Genomic DNA, 16640 nt, shown 5'->3' on the forward strand with positions numbered 1-16640 from the left:
CTCTCAGTGTTCTTGCCAGGAGAATCCCGTGACAGAGGAAGCCTGGTGCTTGGCAATCAAAATCATTGTGTCTCTCAGATCACAGAAGGACTATAGACATAGAACTTTAGAAGTTTAAAAAGAGACTTTATAAAATTATGTAGTCTGATGTCCTCGGAGGAAGCGGAGGCCCAGAGACCTTCAGTTGGTGAATGCTGGAACTGGAACCCAGGTGTGGTCCCCCCACAGCCTGGCCTTTGGACTCACTTTCTGCACTTCTACATATTCTAGGAATGAACTCCTGGTTGTGTTTGTGACATACCAAGTGTAACCTTGACACAGCCGTGAGGAAAAAAGATTCACTTTGTTCGTGGAGATGATCACCCACCTGCTAAATTTTTTTAATGCTTTCTTTTTTTTCTCTTCTGGGAGGAGGATTTATGACTTCATTTTTTTTTTTTTTTTTTTTTTAACATCTTCAAATCTGGACCTCATTCAGAATGATCCTGCCTTAGGGCTAGGAAAAAATTTTCTATTCTAATAAATAAAATACAGCTTTTCTCCTGGTCTCAACTTTCCAGACACAAAACTGATCTACTTTTGACAGCTGTTCCGAGGGACTTTTAATGATTTTCAACTGTTTTGTGATGTACAGAAAGGAAGTGTAATTAGTAAAGAAATTAAACTGCTTTCCAAAATCCAGGTTGACTGCAGTCTTATAAATGTCTATAGAATCCTAACAAAAAGTTTTGTTTCCCGTGTTGCTTATAATCATTTTTTGAAAGTTACTCCAGAAATTTGTTTTAGATCAATAAGGACTTTTGTCTGTCTGAGATGAATTTAGCTTATGTTGGTAAAATTCAGTTCTTTTGTATTTGTCAATAAACCTGATTTGTTCTATTCCTGGCTTTAAATGGGTTGATTCTCACTGTCACCTCATCTATATGTTACACACAAGAGTTCTTCCACTCTTTCCTCATGACCCAACACTGTGGGAACTTGTCAGCATCATATTCTTGTTTTTGTTTTTATTAGCATCAGTTTTCATTGTGATTACTTGTGTTTGATATTTGGGATGAGATACAAACAGATTATGACTTCTGTTTCCCCTGGCATTCCTGCTTGTGATTTATAATTTATACCTGGAAGAGATTTACTGACCTAACTGATAATCCTTCCCAACATAAGATAAACACCCATATAAGTCATCTCTGTAAGTCAGATGCACTTGAAAGGGACAAAGAATTCACCTGCAAGCACTTTTGGCGTCTTGCCCTTTCCCATGAATTCAAACTGATGACAGAGAAAGCTGAGTCTGCCAAAACACTTTCAGCCGAAGAACCTCCCAGAGCCCCGAGGGTGGGGCCTGCCTGACCTGCCATACTGTAAGGAGGACCTGGAGACTGGCCCTTACCAGCCCCGCCGCCGTACTGTAAGGACCGTATACTGTAAGGAGGTCCGCTCTTTGTGCTTTAGCTGGAGGAGGTCTGATGCAAGCAAAGAGACTGTCGCAGTGCTGTGGAGCTGAGATCTGTGAACATGCCGCTTTGCTGCTTCCCTTTTGTCCAGGTGGTCCTGTGGGAAACCCACAGGTGAGCCCAGGCCAGCTGCTAGGGCTTCCTTGCCCAGGTGGATGCACGTGGGCTCTCCCTGTTAAGTTACGTATTCCTGCTAGCAATTCAGACTGATTTCTTGGGACCCTGATCTGTCAACCTGGTGTGTTCAAAAACCACTAGATACATGATCAGGTCCACCGCAGCCCCAGCCCTGCAGCTTGCAGGAGTATAACTGAGTCAGTGGGAGAGAGTGAACTGGTATTAGCACTGTTCGATTGGAAAGTATAGTGCTAGTACGCTAGTTCACTTTATTGGACTCTGGTTGCTTTAGAACGCTGTGCTAGTTTCTACTGTATCGCAGAGTGAATATACACTCTGGTATATACACATATACCACACGTGTATGTGTACCCCGTCTTCCTTGGATTTCCTTCCCCTTGAGGTCACCACAGAGCACTGAGTAGACTTCCCTGTGCCACATGCTCAGTTCTCATTGGTTACGTATTTTATACATAGTCTATATATGCCAATCCCAGTCTCCCAATCCATCGTACCCCTTTTTCCCCCTTGGTATCCGTATGTTTGTCCTCTATGCCTGGGTCTCTACTTCTGCTCTCCAAATAACTTCATCTATACTATTTTTCTAAATTCTACATGTATATGTTAATATTGTGATATTTGTGTTTTGCACTGTTCTGTATAATAGTGAAGTCATGATTCTTGCTCTGATTTCTCGTATTGTTTGTATACCGCCCCAAAAACAGACAGTGCACATGCCCCATAAATTTCACTTAGTCTAGACTAGGCATCTTGAAGGAGTTCCTTGGGATTTTGTTTTCATTCTCCTCAGATGTGAGCAATGTTGAAATAGTCAAACACCTGTAATATTCAATGCTGGCAGATAGTTAAATAAAATCATTGATCTACTATATGCAATACCAAAAGCAAAACAACTGTTTAACCCAATCGTATCCATTCTGTATAAATTCCTTTTTAATCACGGGTACTCAGAATTTTAAAGCTCCTTCAAAAAATATTCAATACAATACAATAATATTCAAGAAGTAAATGTGAAAAGACCCACAATCAAAACCTCAGCAGAGAATTGTAATGCGTTGGTAATAACTGCAACGGTGAATCTTGTAAAGCTGCTTCTTTTCCCTCTTCTCCTGAGCTCCTCCGGCCCCGTCAACATAACAAAAAAGACGAGGGGGCACTGAGCAGTTATTACTGTAGTCATTTCAGCCACATAAATCATGATTTGTGACAATTCAGGCTGGCAAGTCGTTTGGATGACAATGACTGGCGACGCTGTCGGAGTTAATCAAATAATTATTTAACATGTGTTTCTCTTGGTCTGGCCTTGGCTTTGAAACATATTTCATTCGTTCCCTTATAATCGTTGCTTCTAAATGGAGAAACAGCAAGTGTAGGATGTACATTGAGTTAATGAGAGAATCCCTAACTGGGCTGTGATCCCCCTAAAAAGAGGGGCCTTGTCTAAATCAGTCAGATAAAAACTTAGAGTGCCCACCACCATGATCTGTTCCTGGCTAGCAGTCACTAAATCTTGTTTTATTTTCTTCTGGGTATAACCAACTTCGCGACCAAACTCTTTTTCCTTCAGGAACACTCTGCTTAGAGGATCACCCATTCTTATAGATGCCGTCTTTCTACTCAAGTTCCTTCTATAAGCAGATAGTCTTGGGTTAGATGCATAGGAAAGGCCCCCATAAAGGATGCCCTCTAACAGAGAGCATCACTGACACGGGAGTGTGAGCCATGGCCTGCTTTCTTGAAGGCAACAGCTTCACATTAACCAACCCTGTTGCATTCAGTATGTGCTCAACAAATACTTGCTGTCAGTGTTACTAATACTCTTATTATAAAGGCTTAACAAAAGGATTATAATAATAATTAATGTTTGCTCGAACATGAATGGTCAAATGAATGAACAGATGTGCATACCTACTAATGGGTGATCTTTTTACGTGATGATGCTTATCAGATGGATTCAAGTATTAAATTCAGACGATGTAGTGTGAGGAGTGGAAGAAAACATAGCTGCTTCCTTTTTTTTCAGTGCTCTGGCCTTGTATCTGAAATCAGTGGATGTAATGAACCACTAGTCTTTATGTACCCCAAATATCAAGGGGCAAAGAAGGCAATAACACAACTCGTTGAAAAGGTGGTCCTTCTTTGAAATGCCAGGAGTAATCAAGTTCAGTGTTAATGGCTTCAGAGTCGCATGTCATCACTGTGATTAATGTATTATCAGTGGTGAAGATGGAGTGTTATATAGCAGCATTTATTGCTGCTATATAAACCCATATATTTTCAGTAATTTTATATTCAAGTTCAAGGCAGGGATTACATGTTTTTAAAAACACGATTAGGGAATTCCCTGGCATACAGCGGTTAGGACTCAGCTCTTTCACTGCTAGGGCTCAGGTTCAGTCCCTGGTTGGAGAATCAAGATCCCATAAGCTGCAGTGGTTCAGCAGTGAAGAATCCACCTGACATTGCGGGAGGCTTGGGTTCCATCCCTGGGTCAGGGAGATCCTTGGAGAAGGAAATGGCAAATCGCTCCAATATTCTTGCCTGGGAAATCCCGTGGACAGAAGAGCCTGGCGGGTTATAGTCCGTAGGGTTGTAAACAGCTGGACATGACTTTGCGACTAAACAGTGACGACATAATGATAATAATAAAAAGTAAAAACATAATTACAACCTTTCTACATTTAGTTTATCTTCAGTATTTGGTTTTCTTGATTTTTTTCTTTATATTATGGATGGCTGTGATTTTTTTTTTACCTTACACTTGTTTCCTTTCTTAATATAAACTTTTGTGCATGTGTGCTCAGTTGCTCAGTCATGTCTGACTCTTTACAAACCCATGGGTGCTAGCCCGCCACATCCTCCGTCCGTGGAATTTTCCAGGCAAGAATACTGGAGTGGGTTGCTATTTCCTCCTCCAGGGGATCTTCCCAACCCAGGGACTGAACTCACATCTCCTAAGTCTTATGCATTCGCAGGCAAATTCTTTACCACTGAGCCACCTGGGAAGCCCCAACATAAACATTTATATATTAGAAAGGTAAGAAATAAAAAGTAAGAAATAAGAAAGGCTTATCAAAATAAATCTTTCAAGTTCTGCTCAACATACTCATATGTATATCTTCAATAAATTTGGATCAATAAATTGAAAAGAAATCAATCTTTAATCTCAAATTTTACCAAAGAAAGTCACAGTTGTTGATATGTGAAATTTAGTTTGAAATAAAAGGAAAATATCCACAAAATCTGTAGAGCTCTAGGGGTTAGATTGTTTCCTTGAAACAGTCTAACTGTTTTTGAAGGCCATATTGAAATCCATGATTTTTTTAAACATAGCAAGTGTTCAGTATCTTGACGGGGAGCATAAGAACAAAGGTTAGAGGTAAGAATAAAGAATCTTTATTTAACAAACTACATATTAAATATGTATGTAGCGATTTGCATAGTTTTCATGCTGTCTTCTATTTTAACATTGTTGTCCCCTATAAAGTTGAAATAACTTATTCATGTCTAGCAGTTCTCTGCTCTGATTTATTACAAATACGTATTAACTCACATCTTAGAAAATTGTAAAGATCAAGCTAAAGTTTTTAGCTTCAGTGTGATCAATTCTGGAAGTAACCTCTGGCTTTAAGATTAGAATAGATTCTAGTCTCTTTCAAAAATACTGAAGCCCTTCATTTGTCCTACCAGTCAAGTCACTTACATCTAGATTTGGAAGCCTAACTGCCTTTGCACGAGCCCTTAACAATTCTCCCCTGAGAGAGACTCCTAAACTGATACCGCCAAAGATTAGAGCTAGCAGCCTTCATCTGAGTCGGTTCCTTTAGGGGTATTCAGAGGAGGGCTTCTTCTAAGCAGTTTCTGGTAGTAAAATTATGCCTTATGCTGAATCTACTAATTCCTTTTCTTCTCCTCTGTGTTTGTCTTCTTTGGAACTTCTGCTGTTCACATTGAATCCCAGCAAATTCACCAAAGAGAAATAGCTCCTCAAGTAATTAGACTGTCTGTTTTTGAGGCAAGCAGGGAAAGTAATAAGTCATTTCTCTATTGCATTCTTTTTGCTTGTGTTCAATAATTTTTATGGAGTTAATTTAAATTTAGCAGGCTTTATGTGAACTTGCTTCTAGAGGATTTATTGCATCTTGTGTGAAAACCGTCTACGACTGACATTTTAGAATTACCTACCTATTTATGGGATTATACTGCATTCTGTTCTCAAAAGAGCAAGTCAATTTTTGGTGTAGATTTTTCTGTCATTTTTTCCCCCTCTTTGTCTATTTTTATGAAAGCTAACTCCAAGGTAGGAGTAGAAACAATGGAAGGAAATAGAGGGTAGAAAATAGGACGGAACTGTGGTTTGCTGTAGGAGATCGTCTGTCTTATCAACTATTGATAGAAAAAAGAAACTTCAAAAGCCAACTCAGTGATTTACTTAATTTTAAAAATGTGTTTACATAGTTTTACAGTAAAATGATCTTGTCCAATTAAGCTGCCAATGCTATGAGCCAGAATTCAATCCAAGGTTTTCCATGTCATGTTAACAAGGGAAAACACTGAACATGTTATCTCACAATGGTTTTTAAATTATATCCAGTTCTATTAAAAAAGAGGCAAAAACTGAAGTTTGATATATTTATTATATGTTTTTAAATGTATGGATTATCTGCACCTTTGCAGCCTGTTACATCCTACTGTAGTATAAGTTACCCTTTTAATGGGCAGTTAATACACACTGGACACTGTGCTTCACTTCATATTTATTATCAGTTAATCAGCAAATCAACCCTCAAATCGGACTGCATCCCTTTCTTAAACCATTGGTACAGAAGAATAAACTTTCCATTAATTATCTTACCTCCTGTTTGGGTAATTTGACTAATTTGACTCAGTACTAGATTAAGGACATTTGGTTTTCCAGGGAGGTTTTTAAAAGGCAATGTTTGGGGTGACTGCTGCAGGGTATGTGACTTTCTTCTGATTGATTAGTGGTGAGATAACAGGGTGGTGTTCCAGGAATCATAATTATCAACTTTCTGATTCCAATCAGACTGGGGTCTCTGGAGTTCCTGTTTTCCATCTGGGTGGGGACCTGAGTTCCTAAAGAACTCAGAGATGTCTATCAGATTGTCCTGTATAGCCCTGGAGGAGGAACCTGGACTTTGTCTTATCTCTGAAGTATTGTTCAAGTCATTTTGCTCAATTGCCTTCCCTCTGCCTGTGCATTCTATCATGTCTCAGATTAGTAGCTGCTTGGAACTCCTGGAGACACTGCAGGATAACAGAGATCTAGGAACCTTGGATTCCAGGCTTGATCCTGGCGTGCTGCAGAAGGATTGGGGTGGTCAAGTCATTCATCTCAAAAATGAATATGTTGCACTAGATTTAATGTTGACAAAGTGTGACCCCCAGATCTGACACCTGTTTTTATGATCTAAGAGCTAAGGATGATTTTTATAGATGGCATTTGCAATTGATTTAATAATAAGAAACACTTTCTTTGAACCCCAATTGTGTAAAATATCCCTCCAGTTAGGAATTCCATTCTCATGAGCAAATAGCACTTAATTGTTACTGTTATATTTTTAATTCTATCAGTAAAAACTTGTAAAAATTTCTCAGAATTTTATTTTGTTATTTGAGTACCTTCTTAATATCCTCGGTCTTCACCTTTACCCGCAAAGCCCAAATTATTTACTATCTAGCTCTCTACAGGGCTTCCCAGCTGGTTCAGTGGTGAAGAATCTGCCTGCCATTGCAGGAGACGAAGGAGACTCAGGTTTGATCCCTGGGTTGGGAAGATCCCCTGGAGGAGAAAATGGCAACCCACTCCAGTGTTCTTGCCCAGAGAATTCTGTGGGCAGAGCAGCCATGGTTTTGCAAAGAATCAAATGCAGCTAAGCGTGCAGGAGAGCTCTTTACAGAGATGTTTGCCCATTCCTGGATTAGATGATCAGGAAATTTTCTTCAAATAGTCAATTCAAACATATATCAGGAAAACCAGTTGTGGAAGGCAGATGACTGGACGGTGTGGTTTTGCCACTGTTTTGCTATTTCTAAATGAAACAGAGCCGAGTGGTCCCACAGCATAGCCCCATTTCCCTGCAACAACTGTCCATCTTTACCTATAGCTTTCAAAAGCATGAGAAGAGATTTATACACCTGATTTATAGGTTCAACTACACTGCCTAGGTTAGAAAAGCAACCTTGCCTTGGGCACGTCTTTAACCTCTCTGCCTCAGCTTTCCCGTCTGTACTGTGGGGGATCTCTTAATATTCACAGCTTCCCCAAAGATGGAGATCACACAGTTGAGCAAAAATCTGAAAGCTGAAACCCTCTTTCCCACTGCTATCCACTACTAAGTCACTTCAGTTGTGTCCAACTCTTTGTGACCCCATGGACTGTAGGCTTCCAGGCTCCTCTGCCCATGGGATTTTCCAGGCAAGAATACTGGAGTGGGTGCCATTTCCTTCTTGAGAGGATCTTCCCAACCCAGGGATCAAAGGCATGTCTCTTACGTCTCCTGCAATAGCATATTGGCAGGCAGGTTCTTTACCACTAGCACCACCTGGGAAGCCCAGAAACCCTCTTTAGAGACCTCATTTTATTTTTGTTTTCCTTTTTTTAAACTTTTATTTTTGTATATATTTTTCTTTTCTTTTTGGCTGTGCTGTGTGGCATGCATGATCTTAGTTCCCCGACCAGGCATTGAACCCTTTGTCCCCGGCACGGGGAGCACACAATCTTAACCACTAGACCACCAGGGAAGTCCCCAGAAACTTGCTTTGACAGATTGCTTTCCTCTTGAGAAATCCTCTTACGTTAGTCATATAATATTCAGTTTAACAAGTGAGTCAGTTAATCTGAGACTAACTTGGTAACAATAGCTTCCCTGGTGGCTCAGAGGGTAAAGAATCTGCCCACAATGCAGGAGACTCGGATTCAGTCCCTGAGTCGGAAAGGTTCCCTGGAGAAGGGAATGGCTACCCGCTCCAGGATTCTTGCCTGGAGAATCCCATGGACAGAGAAGCCTGGTGGGCTACAGTCCATGGGGTTGCAAAGATTCGGATACATTTGAGTGACTAATGGTTTCACTTTCAACTTGGTAATGGCCATTACTTAACTTTGATATATTTAAAACAAATTCCTAAGCATGCTGAAAGTGAAAAGTTTAGTCACTCAGTCGTGTCCAACCCTTTGTGACCCCTTGGACTGTAGCCTACCAGGCTCCTCTGTCCATGGGATTTTCCAGGCAAGAGTACTGGAGTGGGTGCCATTTCCTTCTCCAGAGGGTCTTCCTGACACAGGGATTGAACCTAGGTCTCCCACATTGTAGGCAGGTGCTTTACCATCTCAGCCACCCGGGAAGTCAACTACTATATATTCAGTACACGAAAGGCAGAATTTCCCATAGTACAGGTCTGCGTGCATGCATGCTCAGTCGATTCCGTCGTGGCCCATCCCTTTTCCAGTTGATCTTCCCGACCCAGGAATCTCTCCGGGGTCTCCTAAATTGCAGGCGGATTCTTTACCGACTGAACTATCAGGGGAGCCCACAGGTCTGGAAGTGTGTGCCTAATGTCCCACCCACATGATGCAGTTAGAGGGACCCACAGGCCTCCCAGAGCCAAATGTTCCCCCAGAATCAGTTTGTATAAATGGCTCAGATTTCCCCAAGGGAGCCACTGTTAGAATTTCAGCTTTGACCTTCTGGAGACTCCAAATTAAAATGCAAATTCATTACCTAGGAAGGTAATTTTTAACACATTAATGTTTATTTGTTAGTACTTTAGCACAAATTAGGTTTTTTTTCAAATTAGCCAGCTGCCTAAGAGCAGTGCTTAAATAGAAGTGAATCAGCCTCCCAGAGGTGGGCTCAGGGTAAGTTTGAATAAAAGTCCTTGGGTGATGGTGTTAAATCCCCCACCACAGTCAGACCCCATCATTTGCAAGAGAGTCGCACACTCTCACATGCACACACACACACACACACACGAGACTTCATAGTCCATACTCTAGCATAGCATTGCCCAATGGAAATATAGTGCAAGTCACACAGATAATTTATGGGGTTTAGTAGCCAAATTCAAAAATGTGGAATTTAAAAGATTAAATTAAACTTAATGGTATTTTATTTAACTTAGCATATCCAGAATATTGCTTCAATATATAATCAATATAAAAATTACTGTTATTTCTCCTTTTTGAGTACTAAAGCTTTGAATTGTGTGTGTGTGTGTGTGTGCGCGCTGAGTCATGTTTGACTCTTTGTGACCCCCTGGACTGTAGCCCACCAGGCTCCTCTGTCCATGGGATTTCCCAGGCAAGAATACTGGAGTGGGTTGCCATTTCCTTCTCCAGGCAATATTCCTGACCTGAATATCAAACCCTACCTCTTGCCTTTGAAATCTTGTGTGTATTTCACACTTATGCGGACCAGCCACATTTCAAGTGCTTCGGGGCCACCTGTGGACCAGTCATTGCCTTGTTAAACAGGGCAGCTTTGAAGGATGTGGACCTGGAAAGTGGGTCACAGATATGTGACTGATGAAGGTAGCAACTGGATGGCCTGGGGTGAGCAAATAGAAATTAGGACCACCTCTGTTTCCCCAGCACTCAATTATATCAGTGTCGCATTTTTGCTGGAAGTTAGTCATAACTTTGTATAAGTATGTGAAAACTTTTAGAAGAATCTGATGTTGACCCCACCACTTGACTGTGTAACCTTGGACAAGTTACCCAAAACCCTCAATTGTTTCATTTGCCAAATGGAAAATGAAAAGCTTCAATCTCACAGGATTGTTGTGAAGATTAAATGAAATAATGCATGTCAACATTATAAATGCTCAATGAATGCTTGCTATTATCATCACAATTGACATGATCATTAGCAAGTGTTTATAAACTAGCTTAAAAGATGAACTATAAAGGCAATCAGGTACTATCGATCTTTCTGTATTTCTCTAAAAAGGAGAAAAATGACTAAACATTCATATGTAGTGACTGGTTCCTTAAATTGAGCAGTACACCTCGTGTGTGTGTGTGTGTGTGTGTGTGTGTGTGTGTGTGTGTGTGTGTTAGTTCTTCGGTCATGTCTGACTCTTTGAGACCCCATGGACTGTAGCCTGCCAGGCTCCTCTGTCCATGGAATTCTCCAGGCAAGAATACTGGAGTGGATAGTCGTTTTCTTCTCCAAGGAATCTTCCTGACCCAGGGATCCAACCCAAGTCTCCTGCAGTGAAGGAATATTCTTTATCGTCTGAACCATCAGGGACGTCCATACCTCATCTATACACTAAGTAATCCTGCAGATACTACCTTGCCTTAGGAACTATTTTGTTACTGTTTTTAAACAAAAGTAGTTACATGTAAGTGCTGTATTACAAGGAAAGGTGTACAGAAGATTATCCTGCTACTGCATGCTACTGGACGAGCCAATGATAGAACAGTTTTTGTTTCTCTTCTGCACTCCCATTTATTAATATCTTCTTTTATTTAAAGGCAGTAGAAAAAAGTTATTAAGGCAAAGCTAAAGGAAAAGACAATTTTGCATGGCATATGTGAACTAATTTTCCCACAATGGCATATATGAACTGTCAAGTAAAGCTCTCCTTTTGCTGTACCCCCATCTAGTGAATCCTCACCAGCAAGAGGGCAGAAGGAAAGCATCTCTTGGGTGTGCTCTCTCCAAACGCATTTACCAAGTCACTATCCTTCAAAACTGTAGTGGAATAGTTTCCACCTAAAAGAGAATGATGGAAAAGCATAGCACATGTCAATGCTTGCTATACACATTTCGTGGAGATTTTGTTTAGAATGGAAGATGTACTGTAGATTTTAAGATGCAAATAAGTGGTGAATAAACATGGGATGTACTTACACATTCATGCCCCAAATGCTGCAAGGCTATGAACCACACAGAGCAAAGAAATGTACTCAGCCATCAATTTAGAAGGTCATTTTGAATGTAGGCAGTGAAATGGCTGTGTGCATGAAAAACTACTACTATATTTTGAGAGATCCTTTCTAAGAATCCTGAAATATTAATAACATGGTCTTAATGTAGTTGAAGACAAAAGAATCTGTTAAGGGTAGCAAGGGTTGCTGAGAGTTGCCCAATGACAATTTTGTGTTTTCTGCTCTTGCTTATAAAAGCAAGAGGAAAAGAGAGTAAAAATAGTCAGTGTGTTTAGAGAACAGAACAGCAGCTTTCAAATCCCCAATAGATATAAAATTCAGTATTCCTCAAATGAATTCACAGATACTTACTCTTGGTAACATTAATGTACTAGCTTCAAGGAAACAGAAGTATAAAATTGAAAACTCATTTCTTTCTTAAATGAACATGTATATACACAACTAATTTTTGAACTTTAAGAAATTCAGGACATCCTTCAATTTTATTTTTGTCAACTAGGAATTTAATTGTCTAACTGAAAGTATTCTTATCAGAATAGACATTGTGGAAGCAGCAGTGCCTTTTTTTCTTAACAAGTTTTTAAATGTGGTCTGTTTTCACATGGCAGTCACAGACCAATTTTTTGTTTTCAATATTTCACTCCCATTTTGTTTTTACATTTGATGCCTGATGAAGGAATGTTCACAAGGATCAGTCAGGAATGTGGAAAGCTTTCCTCCAACATCCAGATGTGAACAAATAAAAGCAATTTATCGCTTTGGCTAGTCCCAGCCCTGAGCGACCCGTTACCACAAGTTGCCTTTGTGGGCTGTGACTGACTGAGTGACATGTGACCCAGTGAGTTGGGGTCAAGTTCAAGTTCAAACACCATTGTGTTTGAAGTGGGAGGGTCAAGTTGAACCCTCAGTGCTTCTTCCCGCCAAAACTGGAGTTTTTGATTTTAATCGAAAGCGCAGGGTCATCTTTAAGCGTGACCACAAAGCACCTTGCATGTTGAACCTTATCTAATGACATGATGTGTATAAACTTGAGACAGCATAAATCTCAGCCACTGGGGCAACTTGTTTTTCTAAGATGTTCCGGTCCAGTGAAAGACGAACGCAAATAAGGGAGAGATTGATCTCCGAGTGCTTTTATTGTCGGCGCTACACACATCATAAAGTTTTGGCTCGTTAAAGGAAGTTCCATAAACAGCATTAGTTAATAATGGTGAAGTCACTGTGGACCTTTCTGGAGCTTCTGCTCAACTCCCTTTCCGCTTGCCCGTTAGCAGAGCATGATTAAGAAAAATACCAACAGGATGTGCTGGAGGGAGGAACAGACTTCGCCTGGAAGCCATATGGATGCTTGATGGATGAGTAACGAGATGGGGAATGTGGCCATATCTCTCAGAGAATCACACAGTTCGGTGGATCTCTTTTTATCTTCTGGTTTGAGTAAAATCTGCTGATTGCTGGAACGGTTGGTCTCTTGCAGTGGTCACGCTGACGGAAAAGGGCCTTCTCCCAGCTGATATTTTTGATAGCATGGAAATACCCAAAGTATGTGATAAATGGAAAAAAAATTGAGAGTGAGTCATACTGGAAAGATTGTGGGTAACTGTCGCATTTTTGGTGGCACCTCGGGTCTTATAAAACAACTGGATTCTTAATGGCCTGTCACTGTGGGTTTAATACGGATGGTGTGGGTCAGTTTTTATGTGAGGTTGAGACAGATTTGGGAGGTGATCTTGAAGGGCATAGGGGAGAGAAAAAGGGAGAACAAGACCCTATTAATTATTTTTTATTGTGAGGTTTCCCAGAATTATTGAGGTTTTCCACATTAGTCAAAGCAGTCCTCAGTGTCAGCATGATGTTTATAAAGATGAAGTCATGGAAAGCGTGTCAGGTGCATGAGGAACTATATGGTCCATGTTCTCCCCACCAGTCGCTTGGGCTGTGTGTGCAGAGGGAGGGAGGTGTTGAAAAATGGAGGAAGGGGAAAACACGAGGGTTTTATGAAGTTGAAAATAAACACAGAGTATCTGCTGATCTTAAAAAAAAACTTAACATATAATATTCCAGAATGTTCTGTGGGTAGTTTATATTACTTTCTCCTGAAGTCATGATCTACATCTAACCAACTCTTTTATGCTTGGTTGCTTATGTTGGGCTTTTCACTTTGGCTGTAATTAAGAAATAATCACCTACCAATTTTTGGTTGGTACTGAGCTACATTTCCAACTGGTTGGTTCAAGACCATGCTCTCAGATTCCATAGCATGGGGCCAAAAGGGGGCCGAACACTTGCGGTCAAAGCTGGTCCCTGACATTTACCAGATGCGTGGTCTGGTGCCGACAATTTACTGCTCAAAGCTGGTATTCCTCGTTTCTAAGGTAAGGCTAATAACAGTGCCTGTGGAAATGGAGGGCTGTAAAGATCAAACAGTGTTGTGCATATAAGCATGTAGGAAGCACTTGGGTAAACTTTAGGTGTGACTTTATTGATACAACTGGTTTTAAGAAAAATTTTTTCACAGGGCTTTGCCACCTGACCAGTCATGTTAAAGACTGTTAAAGAGTGGTTGTTGTCAACAAATATTTTGGGTTGTTTTACCTGCATCTCCGCCAGATGCTCACTTGTTGTTCAGTCACTCAGTCATCATATCTGACTCTTTGTGACCCCATGGACTACAGCACGCCAGGCTTCCCTGTCCTTCACCATCTCCTAGAGCTTGCTCCGACTCATGTCCATTGAGTCGGTGAGGTTAGCAAAAACTATCTCCTTCTGGATCAAGGAAGTGGCATCTCGCTTTGCTTTGTTAACCAGGGGTTTATATTTGTTTGTTTTCTCTGCTTCCCTTTAGCTTGCAAAATCGGATATTACAAGGCCCTCTCCACGGATGCCGCCTGTGCCAAGTGCCCGCCACACAGCTACTCCGTCTGGGAAGGCGCCACGTCGTGTACCTGTGACCGAGGCTTCTTCAGAGCGGACAACGATGCCGCCTCCATGCCCTGCACCCGTAAGTTACACACTCGTCTCCTTTGTCTTGGATGCCATCTCCTTTGTAATGGATGCTGTTAGCTTCCGTTACCATCACTGGGGCACCTGTCAGCTTTTCTCCCAGGATAACGGTGCAGGGGAGCAAATGAAATCCAATGTGCTTTTCTCACTCAGAGCAGGAGAAATGCTTAGGAAAAGAATGGCTCATTCTCACTGAGTTTGTTGCCTTCAGAACGCACAGCTGCCGACAGACTAGTTTTTATAGCAGAGGTGGTATATTCAGGGGTTGTGTGACAGTGTAATTAGAGCTGAGATGGGAATTTATAAACGGTTTTAACATGTCATCATGGATTCTTGGGAAGTTTGACAGCTGCAGGGGAAACAGGTAGAGGATGGGATCACGTGTGGGCAGGTGGTTTTAGTTCTGGTTGCTGACTTCATGGCTTGTGATGTCATTTCCCTTCACTGCACTGCTTTTCTTTTTCCTCATAGTTTTGTGTTCATAACATTTAGGCCTGGATCCTTGTGCATGCTTGTTGAATGATGGGCACTGAACACACGCTGGGGTAAGGAAGGAACAGGGTTGGCACCTTGGGATGCCAGGGAACAGAGAACTCTTTCTCACACTTTATATGGACAGTGGTCCTAAAGGTTACTATCGCTTTCATTCACACTCTGGGATTCATAAATCCTGCAATGGCTATGACCTTGACCAGAAGAGGGAGTGGTGGACCTGGGTGCCCTTGGGTTCTCATTGGCCAAGTCTGTGTTTGGAGGGTCAGAACCCAGTGGCCAGGCACAGAGGCTCTGCACAGGTTTGGGATTTGTTTCTCAGCCCACTGTTTAGTACCCAGGTGACTGCTGGAGCCTTTGAAGTCTCAGTCTCCTCATCTGTCAGATGGACTAATAATAGTACCTCCTTCACGGTTGCTCCTACTCAACACCTTCACGTCGTTTACATACTGTGTAAAATGCATAAAATCATGCCACTTGATGGATTTTAGCTTTTACCATCACTAAGACTTCCATTATTTTGTTTCTTAACTACCATATATTCTACCTTGGCTGGCCTGGAAATGAGGCCAGGAGACAGGCAGACAGGAGTATTATCTGGTTTGGAGGCATTTGGGTCAGTGGTGGGGGCATTTTCTTGCCCAGTCAAGGACCACCTTCAAAAGGAGCACGTGGAGAAACTTCAGGGCAGTCCCAAATTTGTACTAAAATTGCCCTACCTTCAGGAGTTCCTTTCATAACCAGAGATGATCATAATTATAATCATGATAACAGCAACCTTTTTATCATCACATCCAGGTAATGTATTAGACACTTTCCATTAACCTTATCATAGGGCTCACAAGATAACAAATATGTGAGATAGATATTATCTTCATTTTAGAGAGTAACTGCCAGCGCCAGTGTCCACCCCAGCCGAGTGATGGCTCTGCAAGACCAAAAGACTCCTGCAGAGTTTCTGTTTATTTGGAAGCATGCTTACCCCTCCCCAGCTCAAGCACAAACTTCCAGAAGGAAGTTTATTAGGGCCAGCCTTAGGTGTATGCACAACTGGGCAAAGATTTCCTCATCTTCTTTTTCTGTTGCTTCCATAGACTACCTGCTTCCCCTGCATGCCAGGTCGATTTGATATGCTCAAGTCCCAACCTTTTTCTTTTCCAATCTAAATATTCTTCTTTAATGTTCCATTGTGTGAGATTAGCTTAATAATAAACCCTCCTCCGTCTCCAGTTGATTCTCCAGTGATCCTCCAGTTGTGATTTTAGGTCACAGTAGCAAACTCAAAGGGAAACTCTGTGGGCCAACAGTGTGCTAATTGCCCTCAATTTGCGTCATGCAGCCCAACTCCTACTTTTCAAACAGATAAAGTCTTTCTCTAGGTCAGGGCTTGACTGTGTCATGAACCTCATAAAATTCTCCTCTGATGGCAAGACAACCTGGCTTTTTCTCCCAGGTGTTTTTAGTCTTATGATTCTGATCTGTTGTCTAGCATCTTAGGGGACCATGGGCCAATCACTTAATTCCTGCAGTTTGCCATGTGGGAGTTTAGGGAGACCCCAAAAGTTGGTACATGCCTGAGTTACTGGCACATTTGCCATATGTGTACAAGTGGTTTCTGAACCCTTGAAATTTTA

General features: G+C 41.3%; 1 protein-coding gene across 2 annotated transcripts in view; it reads left to right on the plus strand.

Annotated features, from left to right (window-relative positions):
• EPHA4 (EPH receptor A4) overlaps nt 1-16640 on the plus strand; it is a 158569-nt gene that overhangs the window by 50118 nt on the left and 91811 nt on the right. For both annotated transcript variants that reach the window (XM_065930471.1, XM_065930470.1), the window contains exon 4: nt 14357-14512. In XM_065930471.1, coding sequence (XP_065786543.1) covers nt 14357-14512 — 156 coding nt within the window. The remainder of the gene's footprint in view (nt 1-14356; nt 14513-16640) is intronic.

This window comes from Muntiacus reevesi, chromosome 3, assembly GCF_963930625.1.
Source record: "Muntiacus reevesi chromosome 3, mMunRee1.1, whole genome shotgun sequence".
NCBI classification, from domain to species: domain Eukaryota; kingdom Metazoa; phylum Chordata; class Mammalia; order Artiodactyla; family Cervidae; genus Muntiacus; species Muntiacus reevesi.